The sequence below is a fragment of the Bos taurus genome, chromosome 8, assembly GCF_002263795.3.
Source record: "Bos taurus isolate L1 Dominette 01449 registration number 42190680 breed Hereford chromosome 8, ARS-UCD2.0, whole genome shotgun sequence".
In the NCBI taxonomy this organism is placed as follows: Eukaryota; Metazoa; Chordata; class Mammalia; order Artiodactyla; family Bovidae; genus Bos; species Bos taurus.
In genome coordinates, this window is record NC_037335.1 from 55,628,905 (window position 1) to 55,651,426 (window position 22,522).

At 39.8% G+C, this 22,522-nt stretch overlaps 1 protein-coding gene across 14 annotated transcripts in view; it reads left to right on the top strand.

Moving 5' to 3' along the window:
* Positions 1 to 22,522, top strand: part of TLE4 (TLE family member 4, transcriptional corepressor) — a 154,866-nt gene that overhangs the window by 52,607 nt on the left and 79,737 nt on the right. For 9 of the 14 annotated variants that reach the window (XM_024995558.2, XM_024995559.2, XM_024995560.2 and 6 more), the window contains 1 exon segment: positions 1,544 to 1,618. The exons of the other annotated variants lie outside the window; for them this stretch is intronic. In XM_024995558.2, coding sequence (XP_024851326.1) covers positions 1,544 to 1,618 — 75 coding nt within the window. 14 annotated transcript variants of the gene reach the window in all.

A 22,522-nucleotide genomic window follows, 5' to 3' on the forward strand; every position in this document is an offset into this window, starting at 1 on the left:
CACTTATGCCTCTCTGTTCCCTCTAGTGTTTTCATGAATCTTTAGGATTTTTACTTTCAGAGAAAGAGGAAAGTGAATTATTTCACTTTGGCAAATATTTTAAAGATAGATGGAAATATCTATCAAGATTTGGGGAATTGCTTCTGAAGCTCTTATTTGGAAATAAACTCTTGTAATTAAAAGAATCAAGGTATAATGCACTGATCTATTATTTGACAACTTGCTTTGCTTTATTCATGGGCATAAAATAAAGATTAGGAAATCAAGAGTGAAGACACCACATGTCGATAAACTAAAGCAGTTTCCTTTCGCACGTCACCTCCCCCACTACCACCCTACTCAGCTGGGAGATGGAAATAGTGGTCACCAAGTTTATCCCAGTAACTGTGTGTTTGGGTACTTTGGAATGTAGTATTAGGTAGGTTACATAGAACTGATGGCCTTGCTCTTTCTGTGCATTAAGTAGTATGATAGCTGAGCTTCATATGCACTTCAGATCAGTAGAGAAATTAGTACATTTCTCAACTGGAATCAACCAAAAGAAGACTCTCCCTAGCCACACAGAGGAGTACCTGTTTCATAGCACAGTCTTTGGCTCTTCGTTTACTAAACCGAGTTGAAAAATATTCACGAAAGACCTATTTTAGACTGAATTGAGTATGTACTAGAGTGTTCAAGTGTATTTAGTTGGGAATAATATTTACATTTTGGGGTACTTGTGTAAGTACTTGTGTATGTCCAGGTATGAGTGCCTCCAGGCAGAGACTTCTACGCCATTTAACTATTCTTATATTAGAAAAATTACTAAAATCAGATATTGCTTTTTCTCTTTAGAGTTGAATCGTGGTCAGAGGGATTTTCCTATACTCTCCATCCTAAGTTTTCAAAAGAAAAATAACTTTAGGATTTTAGTTTTCCTATTGCATTTAAAAGAAATACCTGAAGTCCTTAAACTTTACTGTTGGCAAGAGTTGTACATTTTTAATATCTTTTAAATATGCAGCCCTTCCTGGCAGAAGTAAAAATATGAGCACTTTTTCACGTTTACAGAAGAAGCAAACATTGAAGTCTGTGTGTCCTTCTAGTGTCTTCTCTAGCAAATACCAGGTGGAAACTTAAAAATAAGTGCTTATAGGAAATATTTTCAAAACATATTTTTTGTTGGTGGCAGAGAGTAAGGGGATACAGAGAAAGCAGGTGGGATGGGTTGTTTGGTTTTGTTACTATATCGGAAGGTGTTGGGTCACAGTGTACTACTGACTCGAAAGTACAACTTAACTGCTTCTATCAGTTGTAAGCGAGCATCCTTCATGGGGGCGCAGGGATGATCCCTGCGATTGGACGTCCAGTTACTCCTTAGCTTTGTAGAAACAGAGGTACCCTAGACAGTTAGTCTTCCACCACTCGGGGCTTTTATTTGAATATGGAGACCCCCTGAATCCTGTTTTGCATGTAATTAAAGTTAGAGGACATGTTAGGAAAAGCTGTTCTTGACTGACCAGAAAACAAATAATTGTATTCTGTTTCTGATCTTCATTTATAGCACCAGCAACAAGTGGTGCAGGCTGTGGAACGGGCCAAGCAGGTGACCATGGCAGAACTGAACGCCATCATTGGGGTACGTGGCCTTTCCATTTTAGCTCTGATCATCTTAGTGTTTGTCACTGGCTCTCTCTCGCTCTCTCTCTAAATTTTGTTCAATTGAAGAGGCAAAAGGCAGTAGAGGATCACACAGTGAAATGGAGCACTTTGCCTTCAATCTCACAAAGTTTGATGGCTACCTCAGAAACTCTGGACACATTCTCACCAATTCCAATTGACATGTTCCTGAAAATTCTTCCCCTAGGGAGACTGAGTAGTTCTTTTTCATAGTATTTCTTTCCTTCGCAATCAGCCTCTGTCACTAGCCTATTGCCAGTCAAAAGACACAGATTGCCCTAATGTTAAAATGACCTGATTTCTTTTATCTTTCCTCAAATATAGATTGTCTTAATATCATGTTTAGTGAAATAAAATATACATTTTCACATCTCTCTGCTATTCTTCCTCCCCTTTGATGAGTGGTTCTTAGACTAGTGTCCATTTGTAGTAAAAATGATAGATGACTATATAGCTTTTTGCAAAATCAGCGGCCCGTTTGGAAAATCCCTCATAGTACCAGTAACATTGCTTAGAAATCCTGCTGGAATTCATGGGTTAGAGCAGTTACTCCAATTCCACTTACATTTTTGTTCTCCTCAGTTAAGGTAACCAGTAATAAAAAAAGGTGCTAAAACTTAGAAAGGCAAGAAATCCTAGCTGAAAAAAGCACAATATTCACATCTCTGTTTATGCAGCTGTTAGAAGTGGTTCTGTAGGTTGTTTTAATGAAGACATGTCAACTGTACTTTCCTCTTTCTGCCCCCTGCCCCCGCCCCAATACTTTCTCGTGTATAGATTATACACAAAAGTCTTTTCTCTTTTTTTGCCCTCAGTGTATCAAACACACTTTGAAATGCTAATTATTCCATTTACTTTCATTAAAATTCAAATTGCTGAGTGAAGATGCGGATAAGGGTCGCCTGATAATCAATCTGAAGTGAAGATATTGCTTCAATTATGCCTCTGTCTTTTAACAAGGAAATCAGAACTCTGGGATGGCTGCCGATGGTGGTGGAACTATAGTCTGATTGCAACTTGTTTTTTAATGGGCTATTTTGAGCTCTATTTTGTGTCCCTCTGACCACAAGAAAATACTGGTAATAGATTAGAAGGCATAGTAAATGGAGAAGAGTAACCTTTATTTCCTTGGAAGTGCCCCTTGGAAAGAAGAGGATGAATCACAACAAGCCATGTAGAGACTCCTTTCTTGTACATTTTCTGTGTCCCCGGGGGTAGGGGAGAGATGAGAGATGAATACATTTCACAATTAGTTTTTATTTCCAGAAATTCCAGAGAACGGCAGTGTAACAATTTTCTTTTTAAACACTGAGAGAGCTTGAATTTTCACATTAGCGTATATGTTCATACCAGCTGTGTTTGCTTGAAGCACTTGTTGTGTTCCTGTTGGGATATAGTTCGGTTACCAAATCTCTCAAGGTCACTCGGCATAGAACCTACTTTTCCCACCTGCTATCCTGTCTCCTGTTGAAGGAGAGAATGTGTGGGTGAGGACCCATAAGAGAGCCTCCTGGGTCATTTCTGGTGTGGTGTTTATTTTTATATGAACTTCTGAAATACAGGTAGCTGGCCTATCTCATGTCTGGTGGACAGCCTTTTCTGGAATGTTTTTTTGTTTCTTTTGAGTCTTATTAGTTACTGTCTGTACAGTGGCGAGATTAATCTAAATCAAAAGTGCATTGTTTTGTGTTGGATGTTGCTTAAAGATATGAGGGAAGATATAAAAGCAGAACAAGTTCCCTTTCTTTTGTCACATCAGATATATTTTTAACACTTTTATTATATCTATTTCATTTTTACATACTTTGTTTTGAATGGGATGGCAGATTGCCTTTTCTCAGGCAGAAGATGATATATTAGACTGTAGCTGAGTAACTGACAGACATATTGTGCATATATGGGTTTAATTATTAAAGCTAATTTAATTTGGTGACCTAAAAACTTATTTGAAGAACTAATTCAGTAGAGCTGCATGCTGTCAAAGCAGTGTGTGCTGTAGTCTGGATTTGGTGGCAATTCCAAATTATTCGTATCTGAGCTGAAAATGGAATCAAAATCACGTAATCTGACTATTCTGAAAAACAGATTGCAGAAATAGAAAAACAAAACCAGCAGTTTTGGGAAATCACAAACCAAGTGCAAAGGGAAGAGCCCCATCACAACCAGCTCACCTGATGCATTTCTGTGGCTGCTGTTCTTTTTCTTTGTTTCAGCACTTCTTAATTGCCTTGTGTCCAGTACCTTTCAGAGTTACAACATTGTGTACCTTTAAATGCACCTGCTGTTCTGTGCCCCATTAGGCATAGCTGTGTTGTGAGGTGGTGATATTTTGACCTGCTGCCAAAAGTGATGAGGGGTCAGTTTTAGATTTTTGTGACTTAATTTTTTAGGTAGTCAACAGTGATTTTCTGCACCAAGGGAAATTTCCCTCCTGAGAGGCAAAGACCCATCTAAGCCCCTGCAGACCTTCATTTATTTGCCACTGCATGCGTATCTGTTTTATATGTAGGCACACCATCCAGACAAGTGCAAATGTTCCCCAATTTAATGAAATCTGATGAAGCACCTTTTTAACTCTGCAATATTATTCTACCTTCGTTGGTAAATGAGCCAAACCAGTGATCCATGCAGTTTAAATGCAAAAAGCTGAAGTGAGCCTGAAACCTGGAGAGGCGGCTTGTTCTCTTGACAATAAGCTAGTTGTGTTTAATGGAATGAAACACAGTTATAATGATTTCTTTCACAGGTCATGTTCAGTTTAAAACTGTTGATAGATTGAAATAAGTTAAATATCATTTGTCTTTTATTTATAAGGAAAAAAACCCAGGGAAAGGCCTGTGTTGCTTTCTATAGTTAATATTTCCTGTTTTGCTTTGAATTGTTCGTTTTTTCACATTTCCTCGAAGCTTTCCCAGAGCTCCTCCAAACGGGCTGTGGGAATGTTCTGTATCGAGTTAAATCATGTCATGTGTCCTGCTAGCCACTGTGTTTTTAAATTAGAATCTCTATAAGATCACACTGTTGGAACAACACACAAACTGTAGTTTTAAATCAGTAATATGATCTAATTAGAAATGATGTTTTCATTTCCTGTATTATTAAATTGAGTCATCTGACTATCTTAAAATATTTTTTAAATCCATTACACTATATAATCAGCACATGCTGTGTGAATAATAAAGGAGGCTAAGTTGGAGCCTCATAAGAATTTCACCAAAGAAACTACCATTAAGAAAAAAAGTTTTGTCAGTATGGACATTGGAAAAGAAAATGTTTGGCCTGTAAAAATAGGAAATGGGGTTCCTCTGGATTCCTTCCTCTACTTTCTTAACCTCTTTGAGCAAAGAAATGATGTAAATATGCATTTTTTTAAAAAAGCACACCCCCTTAAAAAATCCTTAAGAACAGGTATGCCTTGGGTGTTGTAGGAAAATGCAGTTTAGCACAAGAAATGCTGAACCTCAATTTTTAGCAGTGACATTTTAATGATAGGAAGTCTGCAAAATTATTTGCCATCAATTGTGAAGGCAATAACAAGCCTTGGTGGTTTTTCACACTCTCTGTGTTAAGTGCTTTCAGAATGACAGCGTAAACTGTGTTAGAGAACTCCAAGGAAGTAAAACTGATTAAAATGTTCATGCTTGAATGGTGCTGATGGAATAGTTCATTTGGACTTTCTCTACCTCCTGCAGCTCAAGCTGAAATATTAAAATTCAGTGGATTTAAATCTCTCTCCTCTCAGCTTAGGAAAAAAACATTACATTTTAATAGGTTTTAAACCCATAATTCATTGGTTTGGAGCAGCACTATTAAATCTATTTAAATATTACTTGTATTACTAAGGAAATGATTTAAATGACTCTGCCTTTACCATCCTATGTATTTGAGTTAGTTAAAAAAAAAATAAAGACAATACCCTTGGGGTTTTTTTCCCCCTTCATCTTAGCATTTTGTTTTATTGTCCTTGTCATATGATTGGCTCTTAAATTACACACACACACCCACCCCTATATGCATTTCAGATTGGCATTATGGCACGACATCTTGCAGTATGACAGTTTTAAAATGGTATGTCCTTCTTTTTCCATTATACATTTAAAAACAGCCATTTTAAGTTTCAGAGACATTTAGATCCACCATTATGATAGTTTCCCTTGTTGTTTTTATAAACTAATTAGCCATTAGGCAAAAACCGCCCTGATAGATAGGAATATGTGTATATATTAAAAATGTGTATATGTGTTTTCCCCTCCTTTACATCACAGTCTCCAATAGCACAAAATTTGAGAAGTTTGAAGTATCTGAGAGCTGTACTTTTTCTCTTCTGTGTTTGCTAATAAAGGGCTTTCCAGGGGTATTGTTAAACTTGCAGCGGTTATGCTGTTAACCCTTTGGGCGCAGGTATCTCTGCAGTGCGGAAGCGTTGTTATCCTTCCTGGGCCCACCTTACCCTCATACTCTCCTTATCTACCTTTCTCTCGTCATTCCCATTACAGGTTTTTTTCTGTGGCTTGGCAACACCTCTCCTCAGCTGCCTGGGAGGCTCTTGTGTTTCCCGAGTCCTTACTGTGGGGAATCCACTTTTCACTTCTGCCTGTGAGTGTGAAGGAGTTTCTTCCCACTATGGGATCGTCCCAGACTCAGTGGAGTGCTTCCCTCCTCTCCATTAGTTGGGTGATTTTGAAGTGCATTTTGCATATATTCCTTCACTGAGGGTTCCAGCTGGATGGAGCTCAGTTGCCTGAAGTAGTGATTGACTACCTTGTTTTAAGGTTCCCTCTTTCCCTGATCACTTTCCCCAGAGCCACTCCTGTTCTGAAATCACTTCTCCAGATGCAGCCATGCATTCCTGGGGGATCTAAGAAGCTCAGTATTTGACCTCATAGGTCTCAACCTCTTTAAGGGGGCTTTCTGGTATAGGCAGGCAATTGAACTCAAGTGCCACAGTCGTAGTTTGTTTTCTGATGTGAGTTCTATGCATGAAACTTTTTTTTTTAACATCTCAGCTTTTACCTTATTTTTTAAATGACTACTTTTCAATGAACTGACAATAACTGAAAGCTACTTTTCAATGAGCTTCGCTTTCTTGTTATTCTCCTTTCTGGTTACTGTTGGGTATTTTCCAAATGTACATAATATGGAATAAACTTAAAAACAAGCTATAAAATAGATTTGTGTTTTATCAGAGATTGTTATTCTAGCTTTGTCATTACTCGACAGTGTACCTGGAGCTTAAAGTCTTTACAAAAGTGCTGGCCATTGGCTACCTGATGTACACAGATTGATGGGATTAAGGTTGGGGGTAGGGGGTTGGTCTTCTGCAGTTGTAGGGCTTTGCTTACCTGCTTTCACAAAGCATGATAAACATGATTGTATCTGAGTCAAAAAAAGCAGTTTTAACGTTATTCTACACATTTCTCCCTCTTATATTGGTATGTCTGCTTTCACTTTTTTTTTTTTAAACTTGTTCATTTATTGTGGATCCAGGGGATTGTGTTACTGAGTGATGTAGCTATAATCTAATCTTTGTGCTATAATTTGATGAGGCTCTAAGAGGCAGTAATTTCCTTTCATAACAAAGACTCATATATTTAAGTAATTTTAAAACTCTGTCTCTACTTCAGAACTCTCTAAAAAACCTAGATAAGGAACAAAATTTCTGATTTGTGTTTATGATATGCACTCTGTTGATTTCTGTTACAAAGCTTCTCTGGAAGAAATTTCTAGAAGTTTGTCAGTTTTGTTTTTATTTGTTGCTAACCTGACATGCTACTATTCTGCTCTTGTTGCAAGAGAAGCCCTTCACTCCCTCCTTTCCCCTAATAAATGCATTTCCGTAGCTCCAGGTAGAGTTAGGCAAACAGTGTTAGAGGAGCTGCAGAGTGTGTCTGGGTGGGTACATGTGACTTAGCTTAAAGCACGTGGGCTTTGGCTTTCACTAGAAGAAGGTGGAGTGACCTGTCTGCCTTTCATTTACACCAGTGCACAGCAGGTTGAGCCTGTGTTGGGGTCCAGAGGACTAGGTGGAACTGTTACACAGAAAAGATTTCACTCAAGGCAACTTGCAAGCTTGCACATTGTTATTCCTTTTTGTATTGGTTGAGAAGTGAAAGTGTTAGTTGCTTGGTCATGTCCAGCTCTTTGCTATCCCAGGGACTATGGCCTGGTGGGCTTCTCTGTCCATGGAATTCTCCAGGCAAGAATACTGGAGTGGGTGGCCATTCCCTTCTCCAGGGTATCTTCCCAACCCAGGGATTGAACCAGGGTCTCCTTCACTGCAGAAGACTCTTTACCGTCTGAACCGAGAGTGAAGCCTCTCTCCACCCTGGGTCTCCTCCTCCCCTTACCAAGTTTTGCTTCTGCTTTTCTAGTTCTCTTACTGACTTCTTCCCAGTAATGTTTCTACAAACAGCATCACCAGCTAACTCCCATGTAGCCAGACCTTTTCCCTCATAGACCCAGCCTGCCTTGTGTCTTCAGAGCTGGGAGAGAGAAGACAGGCTCCCCACCAAACAGGCAATTAGAGGATAGATGCCTTAGACTAAGTTTTAAGGATGGTTGGTGTGTGTCCTCCTCAAAGCTCTCTAGGATATCAATCTACTTAAAAATACATTTGTGATCTTACTTCTAAGGACTTTTATGAAAAGATGGAAACCTTTTATAGACTAGTAAGAATAATTTCGGAGAAGGCAATGGCACCCCACTCCAGTACTCTTGCCTGGAAAATCCCATGGATGGAGGAGCCTGGTAGGCTGCAGTCCGTGGGATCGCTAAGAGTCAGACACGACTGAGTGACTTACTTTCACTTTCCACTTTCATGCATTGGAGAAGGAAATAGCAACCCACTCTAGTGTTCTTGCCTGGAGAATCCCAGGGACAGGGGAGTCTGGTGGACTGCCTTCTCTGGGGTCGCACAGAGTCGGACACGACTGAAGCGACTTAGCAGCAGCAGCAGCAAGAATAATTTAATCATTACATCAAGTTGTTCATTCGTTGCAGCCTATCAAAGAGGCACATTTCATTTTTACTTTGAGTATTTTAAATGTTTTATGAAACATGTTCCGAAAAGATCCTCAGATTACATTTAAATCATCTTACTAACATTTTGGTATTTGTAAACTTTTTGGTTTCACATTTTACCACATGTAAATCAATTTTTATTAGCACATTTTAATTTCGATAAAATGTTAATGTCCAAGGACAGCAAAATAGAGAAACAAGTAATAGAAAACATGGTAAAAACTAGGCTGCATTTATTTATAAATTTGTATTTTTTTTAAATATTTGAAATACAGAGCATTACTCACTCATTATTATGTATACTTTAAAATATTTATCAAGGTACAATTTACATAAAGTAGAATTTACCCTTTAAAGGTTATAGTTTTATGCATTTTGACAATCCAGTACAGTCATGTGACGACCACCACTATCAAGATACAGAATATTTCTCTCCTGCCTTGCTCTGCCATCCCAAATCCCAATCAAGATACAGAATATTTCTCTCCTGCCTTGCTCTGCCATCCCAAATCCCCTTGTTTTTTGTGGTCAGTCCTTTTCCCTACCCTACTTCTGGCAACTGCCCATGATGGCTTTTTCCCTCCCAAAATGATCCTTTTTGATACTGTCATATAAATGAAATTATGCACTATGTAGCCTTTTGAGTTTTCATTTTCACTTAGCAAAATACATTGGAGATTTGTCTGTGTGGTTTCCTATATTGGCAGTTAGTTCGTTTGTATAGCTGAATAATATTCCATTGTATGAATATACCACTTTGTTTTAGCCACTCATCCCTTGAAAGGGACAGTTGGCTTATCTCCAGGGTTTGGTGATTGTGGATGGAGTGCTAATAAATTAACATACAGAGTTTTGTAAATTTTGTTGTTTTCCCCAGAAGTTGTCGTGGTTAATATATGTTTAAAGTAACTGACATGGTCTTGTTCTTGTAACTTGACACAGTTTCCCCAAATGACCATTCTGTTTTTCTCTCACTAATATGTACGAAAGAACCTTTGCTCCACATTCTTTAGCACTTGGTATAGCTTTGGGGCATTTTTAGACATTTCCGATAGGTATATAGTAGTACTTGTGTTTTTGTGCATTTCCCTAATAGCTAAAGATGTTGAGTGTCTTGTGCTTATTTGCCATCTCTGTATCTTCTTTGATAAGTATCTGTTCACATCTTTGTCTGTTTTTCTTCAGTCTGTTTTTTTAATCATTAATGAGATTTTTTAAAATTATTCAACATAAGTACTTTATGTATTTTTCAAACATTTTCTCCCAATCTGTAGTCATCCTTTAATTTTTTTTATGTCTGTTGAAGAGCAGGAGTTTTTAACATTGTCTAATTTATGACTTTTTTTTAATGAGTCTTAACTTTTGATGTTGTTTCTCAGTACCTTTTGCCTCACCCAAGGCCACAAACATTTTTCTCTTATATTTTCTTGTAAAAGTTTTACTTTTAGAACCATGATCCAGTTTTAGTTAAATTTTGTTTATGGTGTAAGATATGGGGATTTGGGTTGAGTTTCTTTTCTTTTTCTTTTCCCTAGATGAATATTTAATTCAATTGTTCCCACACCATTTTTCGAAAATCTATTGACTGTATCGTGTGGGTGCATTTTCTGGACTCGTATTTTGTTCTATTAGACTGGGTGTCTTTTTTGGGGTTTCTTTTGCCAGTCATGACACACTGTCTTGATTTCTGTAGATTTGATGATTGATAATTCCCTAGTCCATTTTGTGTTTTTTTGTGTTCTTTTTTTCTTGATTGCCTTCTTTCCCAGTACCCCTCAGAACTCTAGTCCTTAACTGTCAGTATCCAAGAGACTGGCTGATGGATGAATGCGAAGAATCTAAGCTCAATAGCACAACTTTACCTCATTTTAAAGATGGTGTCTGTTTTGCCTCTAGACTTTTCTCTCTAAGATGCCTACTTCGGCCATCTCCCCCTGTCCCCAGGGGGAGGACAGGTCTGTGCTGTACTTGCGCTGGTCTCCTACAACTTCCTCTTGATCGGGTTTCTTGTTTGTGCATCTGTCTTTGTCTTCTTCCTCCTGCACACAGCAGCCAGAGTGATCTTTTTCTAAAATATTAATTGGATCTTATTGCTCCCTGGTTATAGTTTGTCTCTGATGGTTGTTTATTTTGGTTAGAGTGAAGTCTGAATTTCTTACCATGGCCTGCAAGTCTCTGTGTGAGCTGGCTTTTCACCCACCTCTTCTATTTCACATACTCTTCACTCTCTTCATGTGACTTCTTTCAGCCCCTTTGGTCTCTTTCTTCCATCCCTGGCCACCCCAGGCATCTTCCTGACTGAGTGATCGTGCATCAGCTCTTCTACCTTCTAGAAACCCCTTCTTCCATGTCTTGACATGGTCTTCCTCATGCTCCTCTTTAAAATCTCAGCTTAAATGTTACCTCCTGAGAAAGGACTTGCCTAGCTGGCAAACTTTAGTAGCTCTTTCACACCCAATTCATTCTCTGTAAAGTAGCCTGTTTTTATTTTCCTCAAAACTTTTACCATTTATTTGTTCATGTGTATTTGTGAATTTCCCTTCACTGGCAGGTGGGATCTTGTTCCCTTTTATAGTCATGGTGCCTAGAACAATATGGAGCTCATTGTTTTCAATAAATATTTGTATGATACTCATAATTGTTCAGGAAACATGCAATAATTTGTTTATTTAATAACTGTTTAGTAAATATTTGTTAAATAAGCAAATATTCTATTTTGACCTAGCATTTTGGGTTTTTGCCCCATAATATTGAGCCAAGATTGAGAAGAAGGGAGTATGGACTCATTAGAAATACATAATCCTGTGTGTCACTTGTAGGGAATCTTAGGCATTTAAGAGTATTTTCATCCTATAGATGAAAACTATAGAATTCAGGGCTGGAGATAGTAGCCACAAAAGTACTGTCCAGTTTTCTAACATTGTATGGTTTGTAAGCCTGTTGGTTTTGATGACTGTGACATTTTTATTTTAGAACTTGCGGGACTTCTGTGTCAGCTATTTCTCTAGATTTACATGCCTATCCTTATGTTCTTCTTCCTCAAAGGGTAATTACAAATAAGCATTTATGGAGTATTTGCTTTGTGTCAGTACTGTGCTTAGCATTTGCAGACATGATTTTGTTTAAGCTTCATAGCCACTCCAAGTGGAAGGGAGTATTATTGTCCTAGCTTTACAAATAATGAAACTGAAGCTCTGAAGGGGTGAGTAGTTTTCTGAAGGCCACACAGGGAGGAAGTGGCAGAACTGGGGATCAAACTTAGACTGATTTCAGAACGCACCCATTTAACCATTTTGTTACACTTGTCCCTTATTCGTTCTCTCAACGCTGTTCTTTGACTCTGGGATCAATAGGCTCTTTATCTTGAGATCCAGTATAGTATTGTCCAGTGTTTAGTGTCCAGACCTCAATGAGGAAAGTGAAATCTGGTGTGCCTGATATCCATACTGATTGGTTAGGCTAAGTTGAAGTGTGTGTAGTTCCACATATTGGTTGAATACTCCTGACTCATACTATGTTTCTTCATGTCTGTTGTAACTTCAGTTTCAGTTCAGTCGCTCAGTCGTGTCCCGACTCTTTGCGACCCCATGAACTTCAGCACGCCAGGCCTCCCTGTCCATCACCAACTCCTGGAGTTTACACAAACTCATGTCCATTGAGTTGGTGATGCCATCCAACCATCTCATCCTCTGTCATCCTCTTGTCCTCCCGCCCTCAATCTTTCCCAGCATTGGGGTCTTTTCAAATGAGTCAGCTCTTCACATCAGGTGGTCAGCTTATCTACGACATCTACAACATCGGGTGTTGTAACTTAGTGTCATATATAAGAATAAAAGTTTTCATAAACACCACTACCAAGACAAGTATTTTTAACCTGGGTCTTTGCATCTTGGATTTCATGCTTGGCTATCAAGCTTTCCATTAGCTCCCTGAAGCACTGGCAAAATTGTGTGTTGGGGGTTGTGAAAGACGTACATTGTCCAGAGAAGAAATTTTTGTCTTAGGTTCACAAAAAGTCTTTAAGGACACAAAAAATGTTTGAGCCTATGCCTTAGCAAGAATCAAAAACTGCACAAGAGCCTGATACAGTACTGTACTTTTTTGGCAAGAGTGTAGACAGAAGGCAGTTGTCTAGAGCATCATAAGGAGACATTGCTGCATAATTGTTCAGAAACTTGTAAATCAGAAGTTACACTGAATTTGTTTCTAAATAGTGCCCAGGGGATGAGTGAGTTTCTTAAACTATTGGTGGGTAAAAAAAAAACAAAAACCCTGCATTGTGTTGATATTGTCATAGGTATTGTGGAAAATAAGTTAACCACATTAAACACTTAATCTTGAATAACTAATGATAATGACTGCTTGGGATTTTTTTTTTTTATTAGGAGGGATTATCTGGAGCCAGCAGCTACCTTCACATAACTATATCAAAAGAAAATGCAGGCATGTAAATCTTTGAGACTACTTTATTAGTCTCCTGTTCATACAGGCATCTTTTAAAGTTCTGAGGCTCAATGATGATTAAGAACTGGTCCCTGCCTCTTGATCCCTGTGCTTGTGATTTCATGGGATGGCTAGATCCATAGACTGGTAAATCATGTTTATGCAAAGTTATAAATCAAGCACATGGGGATACCAATTAGGATAGCAGTTAACCAGTGAAAGCAAAAGCCTTACAAGTAGCTCATTAGAGGAAGTAGTGGGTGAGGGAGGGGGATAACTTCTGGAGGACCATAGCAGAGGGCTGGGCCAGTAGTGTGTGTGTGTTGGTCCCTTAGTCTGACTCTTTGTGACCCCATGGACTGTAGCCCACCAGACTCCTCTGTCTCTGGATTCTCCAGGCAAGAATACCAGAGTGGGTTTCCATGCCCTTCTCCAGTGGATCTTCCTGACCCAGGTATTGAACCCAGGTCTCCCACTTTGCAGGCAGATTTCTTTACCATTTGAGATACCTGGGAAGCCAGTAAGGGGGATATAAGTAACTTAGAATGTTTAGAGTTTGCTGGGAGAGTTGGGGGACTCCTATTTTTGAAATTTTCTCATTCCTTTATGAGAAACTGTGTACTTTTTCTCTCATTTCTCCGTCTTGAGAAAAATTTTATCCATCCTACTTGGGAAAAACTGCTTCACTAGATCTAGTAATATTGCAAACTTAAATGATGCTGTTGATCTAATAAGCAAGGCCTAGAGCTAATCCTATCCCCTAAAGCTTTTAAGTAAAACTTAATGGCACTTTTTTTCATCCTTTTTAAGGCAGCTCCGTGGCTATTCTGTTTTGTGAGTCTCCTGGATTTTTTTCCCTTGACAGATTCAAGTAAAGGGGGGAGAGTTTATCTCAGTGCCCAGGTTGTCTTCTGTGACTGACAGGGCCAGGGCCATTGTGATCCCATAGCAAAGTGGCAGTCATGTGTATATATTTTTTTTATTTCCCCAGATGTTGCTCTAGGTTGACCCAAAGCAATTTATGGACACAGTTAATACCTGAGAAAAGAAACTATTGAGGGCAGGAGTACAATTCAGGCTGCTGTCTACCTGGATTGAAAACTCAAACGTTGTTTTGAGGTTTCTTTCAAGCTTGTATCCTCAAATGGTCTACAAGCAAAGATAATGTCAAGGCAACTTTTTTGGTTGTTTCTTCAGGCTGAACCTGCCTCCTACTCTTGGAAGCTAAAACATCCAGGTGCTCCATCCAGCCTTCCTCACAGATGAGCTGTGGGGCATTAACCCTGTCCAAGGCAATGAGATGTAAAGAGATGCCTTTTTTTTTCCCCCCCTCGTCAACAGAAAGACCCATAAAGAGAAAATTGCCCTTTTTCTCTGCTTTACCTTGGTTGTGAAAGGGCCAGTTAATGTTCAGTGCTGCAGCAGCCATTTTGGGGGAAATGGCATGTGAGAGGGATCAGGAAAACCAGAGATGTTGACCCAGAGCCTTGATATTGCTATCATTCAGCCAACCCTAAACTTGTTATGTGAGAAATAAAAACCCCTATTATTAGGTCACTTTTATCTGGGTGGTCTATAATTTGCAGAGGAACTGTCTTAACTGATATACTGTTGAACCATGGTGACTCTCCATACATATCAGACAGAATTGGCAGCCTAACCTTTAACCAGTTGGGGGACCACTTAAATGAACTCTAATACCTATACAATGGCATGTACTATACAGCCATTACAAGTGATGTAGTCAAAGCATTATTTAGAGGCTTGGGAAAATGTTCTCTGATACACTGAGTAGGAAAATAATCATTTTAAATTATAGGTAGCATGATATTTTTGTTTAAAATGCTTATATATGCATTGAAAAAATGCTAGATGGACTCGTTAACATTATAGTTTCCTTTGGGTGGTATGATTATATGCTACTTTAAGTTTCTTTCCATTCTGCTTTTTCACATTATACATAAAACTTTTCTAATCTTAAAAAAGCTATAACTGTGAACCTAAAACTACTCTATAAAGATATTAATTAAAAATTACAAAGATTGTACTTACAGGCTCATTTCTCCTCTCTTCTGACCCATGTGAATAAATAGTACAACCATCTACCCAGTTGCTTGGGGCCTGTCTTTGCTTTGGAAGCCCAGGTGGCACAGTGGTAAAGAATCTGCCTGCCAGTGCCGGAGACAACAAAAGACGCTGGTTCGATACCTGGGTCAGGAAGATTCCCTGGAGTAGGAAATGGCAGCCCACTCTAATATTTTTGCCTGAAAAATTCCTGGAGAGCGGAGCCTGGTGGGTCCATGGGGTTGCAAAGAGCCGTACACAACTGAGCATTCTCTGCATATCTTTGCAAGGTATCTTGAATTTCTCTTCCCCTTCTCTTTCCGTGTGTTTGTGCATGCTTGATCAGTCATGTCTGACTCTTTGCAACCCCATGGACTGTAGTCTGCCAGGCTACTCTGTCCAAGGAATTTTCTAGGCAAAAATAACTGGAGTGGGTTGCCTGACCCAGGGATCGAACCTGCGTCTCTTGGCATGTCCTGCATGGCCAGGTCGGTTCTTTACCAGTTGAGCCACCAGGGAGGCCTTCTCCTTCCATAACCGTGTCTTTTAGTGCCATCTCCAGAATAGATCTTAAGTCCTTCTTCTCTTTGCCACTTGTACTGCTACAACCCTAATCCAAATCATCATCATTTTTTGGTTTGAATCCCTTTATTACCTTCTTGCTGATCTCTCCTTATATCCTGGCCACTGTCAGACCTAGTCTCCACATACCATTATGAATGTTTAGGTTATATAATACTCTAGCTCAGAATGCCTATTCAGTTCAGTTTAGTCACTCAGTTGTGTCTGACTCTTTGCAACCCCATGGACTGCAGCACCCCAGGCTTCCCTGTCCATTACCAACTCCCGGAGTCCACCCAGACTCATGTCCATTAAATCCGTGATGCCATCCAACCCTCTCATCCTCTTTCGTCCCCTTGTCCTCCCACCTTCAATCTTTCCCAGCATCAGGGTCTTTTCAGGTGAGGCAGTTCTTCGCATTAGGTGGCCAAAGTATTGGAGTTTCAGCTTCAGCATCACTAGTGAACACTCAGGATTGATCTCCTTTAGGAAGGACTTGTTGGATCTCCTTGCAGTTCAAGGGACTCTCAAAAGGCTTCTCCAACACCATGTTCAAAAGCATCAATTCTTCGGCACTCAGCTTTCTTTATAATCCAACTCTCACATCCATACATGACTACTTGAAAAACCATAGCCTTGACTAGATGGACCTTTGTTGGCAAAGTAATGTCTCTGCTTTTTAATATGCTGTCTAGGTTGGTCATAACTTTCCTTCCAAGGAGTAAGTGTCTTTTAATTTCATGGCTACAGTCACCATCTTCAGTGATTTTGGAGCCCAAGAAAATAAAGTCTGTCACTATTTCCATTGTTTCCCCATCTATTTCCCATGAAGTCATGGGACTGGATGCCATGATCTTAATTTTCTGAATGTTGAGTTTTAAGCCAACTTTTTCACTCTCCTCTTTCACTTTCATCACAAGACTCTTCAGTTCTTCTTCACTTTCTGCCATAAGGGTGGTGTCACCTGCATATTTGAGGTTATTGATATTTCTCCCGGCAATCTTGATTCCAGCTTGTGCTTCTTCCAGCCCAGCGTTTCTCATGATGTACTCTGCATATAAGTTAAATAATACTGGGTGACAATATACAGCCTTGACATACTCCTTTTTCTGTTTGGAACCAGTCTGTTGTTCCATGTCCAGTTCTAACTGTTGCTTCCTGACCTGCATACAGATTTCTCAAGAGGCAGGTCAGGTTGTTTGGTATTCCCATCTCTTTCAGAATTTTCCACAGTTTATTGTGATCCATGCAGTCAAAGGCTTTGGCACAGTCAAAACGCAGAAATAGAAGTTTTTCTATGTCTTAATATAGACCAATGAAGCAGAGTAAAGTACTCAGAAATTGTTCCAATTATATATGCCAGACAGGCAGGCAGATCAATAGGGAAAAAGATGGACACTAGGGGGTTAATTGGTTATTTTTGTGGGGGAAAAAATGAAATTGGATCCACCTGTTTCATTATATGCAGAAGTCTACCTGAAAAATATAAAAAGACAGAACTTTAAAACACCCAAGAAGACTTTTTATCTTGGGATAGAGAAGGATTTCTTAATAGGTCACAGAAAGCTCAAACCATAAGGAAAAGATATTACTCAGTTAAAGTATCTATTCATCAGAAGATGTCTTAAAGAAAATGAAAATATAAGCCAGAAAGTGAGATGAGGCTAACCATACAGTTATCTAGGTTTAAGAGGTTAACACATACAGTTATCCACCTTATACCAGTTATGGACAAGCTAAAAGTTCAAACTTTACAAAACAGACTCATTACTGCTTAAAGCTCTCATTATTCTTAAGTGAAAGTGTGAAGCCCTTTGTGTCTATTATCTGATTCCCATAATGTTGCATCCAGCCCCACTTCCTCCTTGCTCACTGGGTTCCCACCAGACTTCCTTTTCTTCCTTTGTCACCACAGGCTTCTTTCCAGTTCTGGACCTTGGCAGCTGTTTCCTCTCATCTCAGATTCTCTTCTCTCCGCTCTCTGCAAGATGCTCTCGTTCTCATCCTTCAAGTCTTAGTTCTAAGGTCACTTCCTCAAAGGGGCTGTTTCTAATTCTTACGAATGAACCGTTACTTAGCAATTATGTTAAGAACTCCCTAGCGAGGGAAGGCCCTGTTGGGGCAGCAGGTACTTCACTGGGCTGGATGGTGAGGACTTGTGTTCTGTACTCTACAATTAGGCCCACATGTGCAGGTATTGGCCTGTAGAATTCTGCACCCAGTTTCAGTGTGGTTTAGTTTGTCAGATGGCCAAGCAGTTCACCAGCTGGGTGTGTCGTACAGTTCATCTGGAGATAGCATCACACCCCACAGGCTAAGGGCCAGCCGCACAAGAATGCCCCTACTCCCTACACCTTAGACACCAGCCCTAAATCTAGATTATTCTGTGTTTTTAACAATCTCCTCATTTAGTTTAATTAATTAGCCACAGCAGCTCACAGAACTCGGAGAAACGTTTAACTTACCAAATTGTGTGTGTACTCAGTTGCTCAGTTAAGTCTGACTCTTTTCGACCCCCTGGAGTGTAGCCCTCCAGGGTTCTCTATCCATGGAGTTTTCTAGGTAAGAATACTGGAATCAGTTGTCATTTCCTTCTCCTGGGGATCTTCCCAACCCGGGGATTAAACCTGTATCTTTTGGATCTCCTGCAGGCAGATTCTTTACCACTGTGCCCCCTGGGAAGCCCTAACATACCAAATCACCCATTTTTTAATAAAAGGATGTAACTGAGGAACAGTCACATGGAAGAGATGCACAGAGCAAGACATGGGGGAGGGGCGCAGAGCCTCCACGCACTTTCCAAGTGCTCTGCTCTTCCCCACATCTCCCAGTGTTTCACCAGACTGGTAGCTTTCCAAACCTTGTCCTTTGGTTGTTCTGGAGGTTTCATTACATATGCATAGTTGGCCCAAATCAGTGGCAGTGCACTGGTGACTAACTTCAGTTCCAGCTACTCTCCCCTCTCTCCTTGAAGGTCTGGTGGCTGAGACTGAAAGGTCCAACCTTCAGTTAAGTGGCTGGTTCCCTTAGCAACCAGCTCCCACCCCTAAGAGCCCTCCAGAAGTCACCTCATTAACCTAACAAAAAGCACCTTTTATTGCTCTCTTTGCTTTGTAAATCCCAAGGATTTTTGGAGCTCTGTGTCTGGAAGTGTAACTAAGACCAAATATATGTTTCTTATGGTAAATCTCAGCATCACAGCCTGGTTCAGTGTTGTTCAAATTACAGTTCCTAGATTGACTAAGTAGTGAAATCAGTAGTGAACATTTTTTATTTAGAAAAAGAAGCGAATAGAAAATACAGAAGTGTGCCACACATAGTATTTGGCATTTGTTAAACTGTTGTTTCATTTTCTTGTGTATTCTGTGCAGATGTACAGCATGCACACACACTAGTTGTGGTCAGAAATGTTGGAAAGCAACTAATCTGTCATCTGAAGTTCTAAGGGCAACTTCAGGGTTACTGAAAAATCTAAAGTAGATAGGCTTTTCAGATACAACTTTACTTTTAAAAAATACTGTAAAGTAACAAAGAAAACTTGTCTAAGCAGGATCCCTTGGCTTGATTCCAACACAAAATGGAAGCATTGGTTTAAGTAAGATAATGTATTAAAATCTTTTCAAAAAATTCTTTTTTAAAAAATTTATTTTAATTGGAGGCTAATTACAGTATTGTAGTGGTTTTTGCCATACATTGACATGAATCAGCCATGGGTGTATATGTGTCCCCCATCCTGCACCCCGCTCCCACCTCCCTCCCCATCCCATCCCTCAGGGTCATCTCAGTGCACTGGTCCTGAGCGCCCTGTCTCATGCATCGAATCTGGACTGGTGGTCTGTTTCACATATGGTAATATACATATGTTTCAGTGCTATTCTCTCAAATCATCCCACTCACCTTCTCCCAGAGTCCAAAAGTCTGTTCTTTATATCTGTGTCTCTTTTGCTGTCTCGCATATAGGGTCATCATTACCATCTTTCTAAATTCCATATATATGCGTTAATATACTGTATTGGTGTTTTTCTTTCTGACTTTTCTGTGTATAATAGGCTCCAGTTTCATCCACCTCATTGGCACTGATTCGTTAAATGCATTCTTCTTAATAGCTGAGTAATATTCCATTGTGCATATATAAAATCTCTTCAAAAACTTCTTTAAGTAGTTTATAAACAAAAACCTCCAGGAAATTTTATTTCAATTATTGATTTGCTTAGAAATACTTTTCCTAGTAAACTGTGGATCAATTCAGAAAAAAAAAAATTCTAATAGGATTTCTAATGGGGAAGTTAATATAACAATTCAAGTTTTTTTTCCTTTCCTTTTCTCACTGTTATTACTTTGTTGAGTTAAAACTGCAAGTTAAGACAGTAGAATCCTTGGAACAGGACTCATGGAATTTTCTTCTTTACTTGTTACCTGTTTTCCCCTTAAAGGTCATTCAGAGATTTTGAGGACAAGAGAGATCTGTGGTTTTGGTGTGAGAAACTTAGCCTTGCAGTGATAATCTTTCTTAGGTTACTGTAAATGCCCATCTTTCCCCTGCAGTAAATCTCATGTTTTAAATCATCAAGAAGGAATAAGCTTAGATTGTAAATTTCCTTCCTTTGTTCTTTTTTATATTCTAGCTTTTGCTAGAGAGATTTGTTCAGAGCAGGAACTCCCAGTTTTCTGGCTAGAAGGGTGCATCCTGTTTTCCCCACCTCTACAACTACAGGGGAGTGGAAAGAACCGTAAAACAAAGTGTACTCATCACCTGGGCTTCCCAGGTGACTCAGTGATAAAGAATTCGCCTGTAGTGCAGGAGATGTGGGTTTGATCCCTAGATCAGGAAGATTCCCTGGAGAAGAAAGTGGCAACCCACTCTAGTATTCTTGCCTGGGAAATCCCATGGACAGAGAAGCTACAGTTGATAGGGTTGCAAAAGAGTCAGATATAACTTAGCAACTAAACAACAGCAACAACTCATCACCTAGACCTGCTGCTGCTGCTAAGTCGCTTCAGTTGTGTCCGACTCTGCGACCCCACAGACGGCAGCCCACCGGGCTCCCCCGTCCCTGGGATTCTCCAGGCAAGACCTAGATTCACCAATTAACATTTTGTCACTTTTGCTTTGTACGTGTATGCATGCAGACAGAAGACTTATATTTTGTGTGTGCTGAATTGTTTGAAAGAGGAAGACTTGATAATATTCACCCCGTAATACATCAGTGTGCATCTCCTGTAGTTTTCCAGCATGAGCGTGATAGAGTTAAGACATCCATCTATGGAGTGTATAGTTCATATTCACATTTGTCCAGAAAATGTCCTTGATACCACATCTTTCTTCTCAGCAATTGTCCCTCAATCTGTTCTGCACGTACAGGAGTGCTTTTGTTGTGCTGTCTCTTCAGTCTTCTCTCACGCTGCTGAGAAACAGTTCCCAAACATTTCACTTTATGACTTTGACCTGGAATCTTCAAAATGACGGTCTTATGGAATGCCCTACAATCTGGACTTGTGCGGTTGTTTTCTCATGTTTGAAAGTGAAAGTGTTAGTTGCTCTGTTGTGTCCAACTCTTTGCCATCCCATGGACTGCTGCCTGCCAGACTCCTGTCCATGGGACTATCTAGGCAAGAATACTGGAGTGGGTTGCCACTTTCTTCTCCATGGGATCTTCCCGACCCAGGAGTCGAACCAGAATCTCCTGCACTGCAGGCAGATTCTTTACCATCTGAGCCACCTAGATTCAGGTTAAGTATTTTTAGTGAAAACACTCCCTGACTGATGTTGTGTATTTCCCAGTTGTATCACATTATTGTTGAAGCTAATCATCTGTGCGGATATCCTTTGACACTGAATAACCTGTTCCCCAGCAACATTTCACCCAGTGGTTTTAGTATTTCTTGATGCTGTGAATAGATTTGGAGTAATGAGGTGGTAAATTCTAAATTCTTTTCCTTTTAAAATAATATTCTTTCCTGCCTTCCCCCTTGCTCCTTCCCAGTGTGAGTGAGTGAGTAGGTGTGTAAATATAGACTTTTGGATACTTTTTTCCAATGATAGAAGCAATCATTTATTGGGCATCATGCTAAGGGTTTTATATGCTCAATCTTATAAAATTTTCCCAGCAGCCTTGGAGAGGTAGGTTTTATACCTTTTCCCACATTTTACATAAAGAAACTTGAGGTCATGAAGTGACCTGCTCTTGCTCACAGAGATGATAAAGATTCTAGCTGAGTGGCTCTGATGTCCCTTCATTATGGTGCCTCCTTACATATCATCCAGGATTTCCTTTCTCAGACTCATCTCAGCCCCCACAGATAGGGTTCCTACTAAAGGGCATCTTCACAACCCAGGGAGTATAGATACCAGCCCAGTCTCAGGCGTTTTCTGTGCTTGCCGCTTTATTTCAGAGTTTGTTGCCTTCTCTTGCCCAGTTCCTGTGTCTGGTCCCTTTCTTATTTTCCTCATAGAATCAGGTCTTCTGGTTGGGTCGGGGCACACATGTTCAGTGCACCCAACTTGGCCAACTGGTTGGAAGCATGGTTGTGGTCCTGAGAACTCTTCTCTGATTCTTGGCCTCATGACCCACTGGTACGCCTGTTTTCTTGGGGGTACCATGGAGTCTAATCCTGGCAACTGTTTTTAAAATTATGTTGTAATCTATTACAGTTTTTATTCTTCATGATGCTTGAATTGTCTCGAGTTTTGCCAGTGAGCACCCCTTCGAGTTGACCCGTTGTCCTGTTTGTCATACCTGTTAATCTTACTTTCTGGCAAGGATGGAGCAGGCTC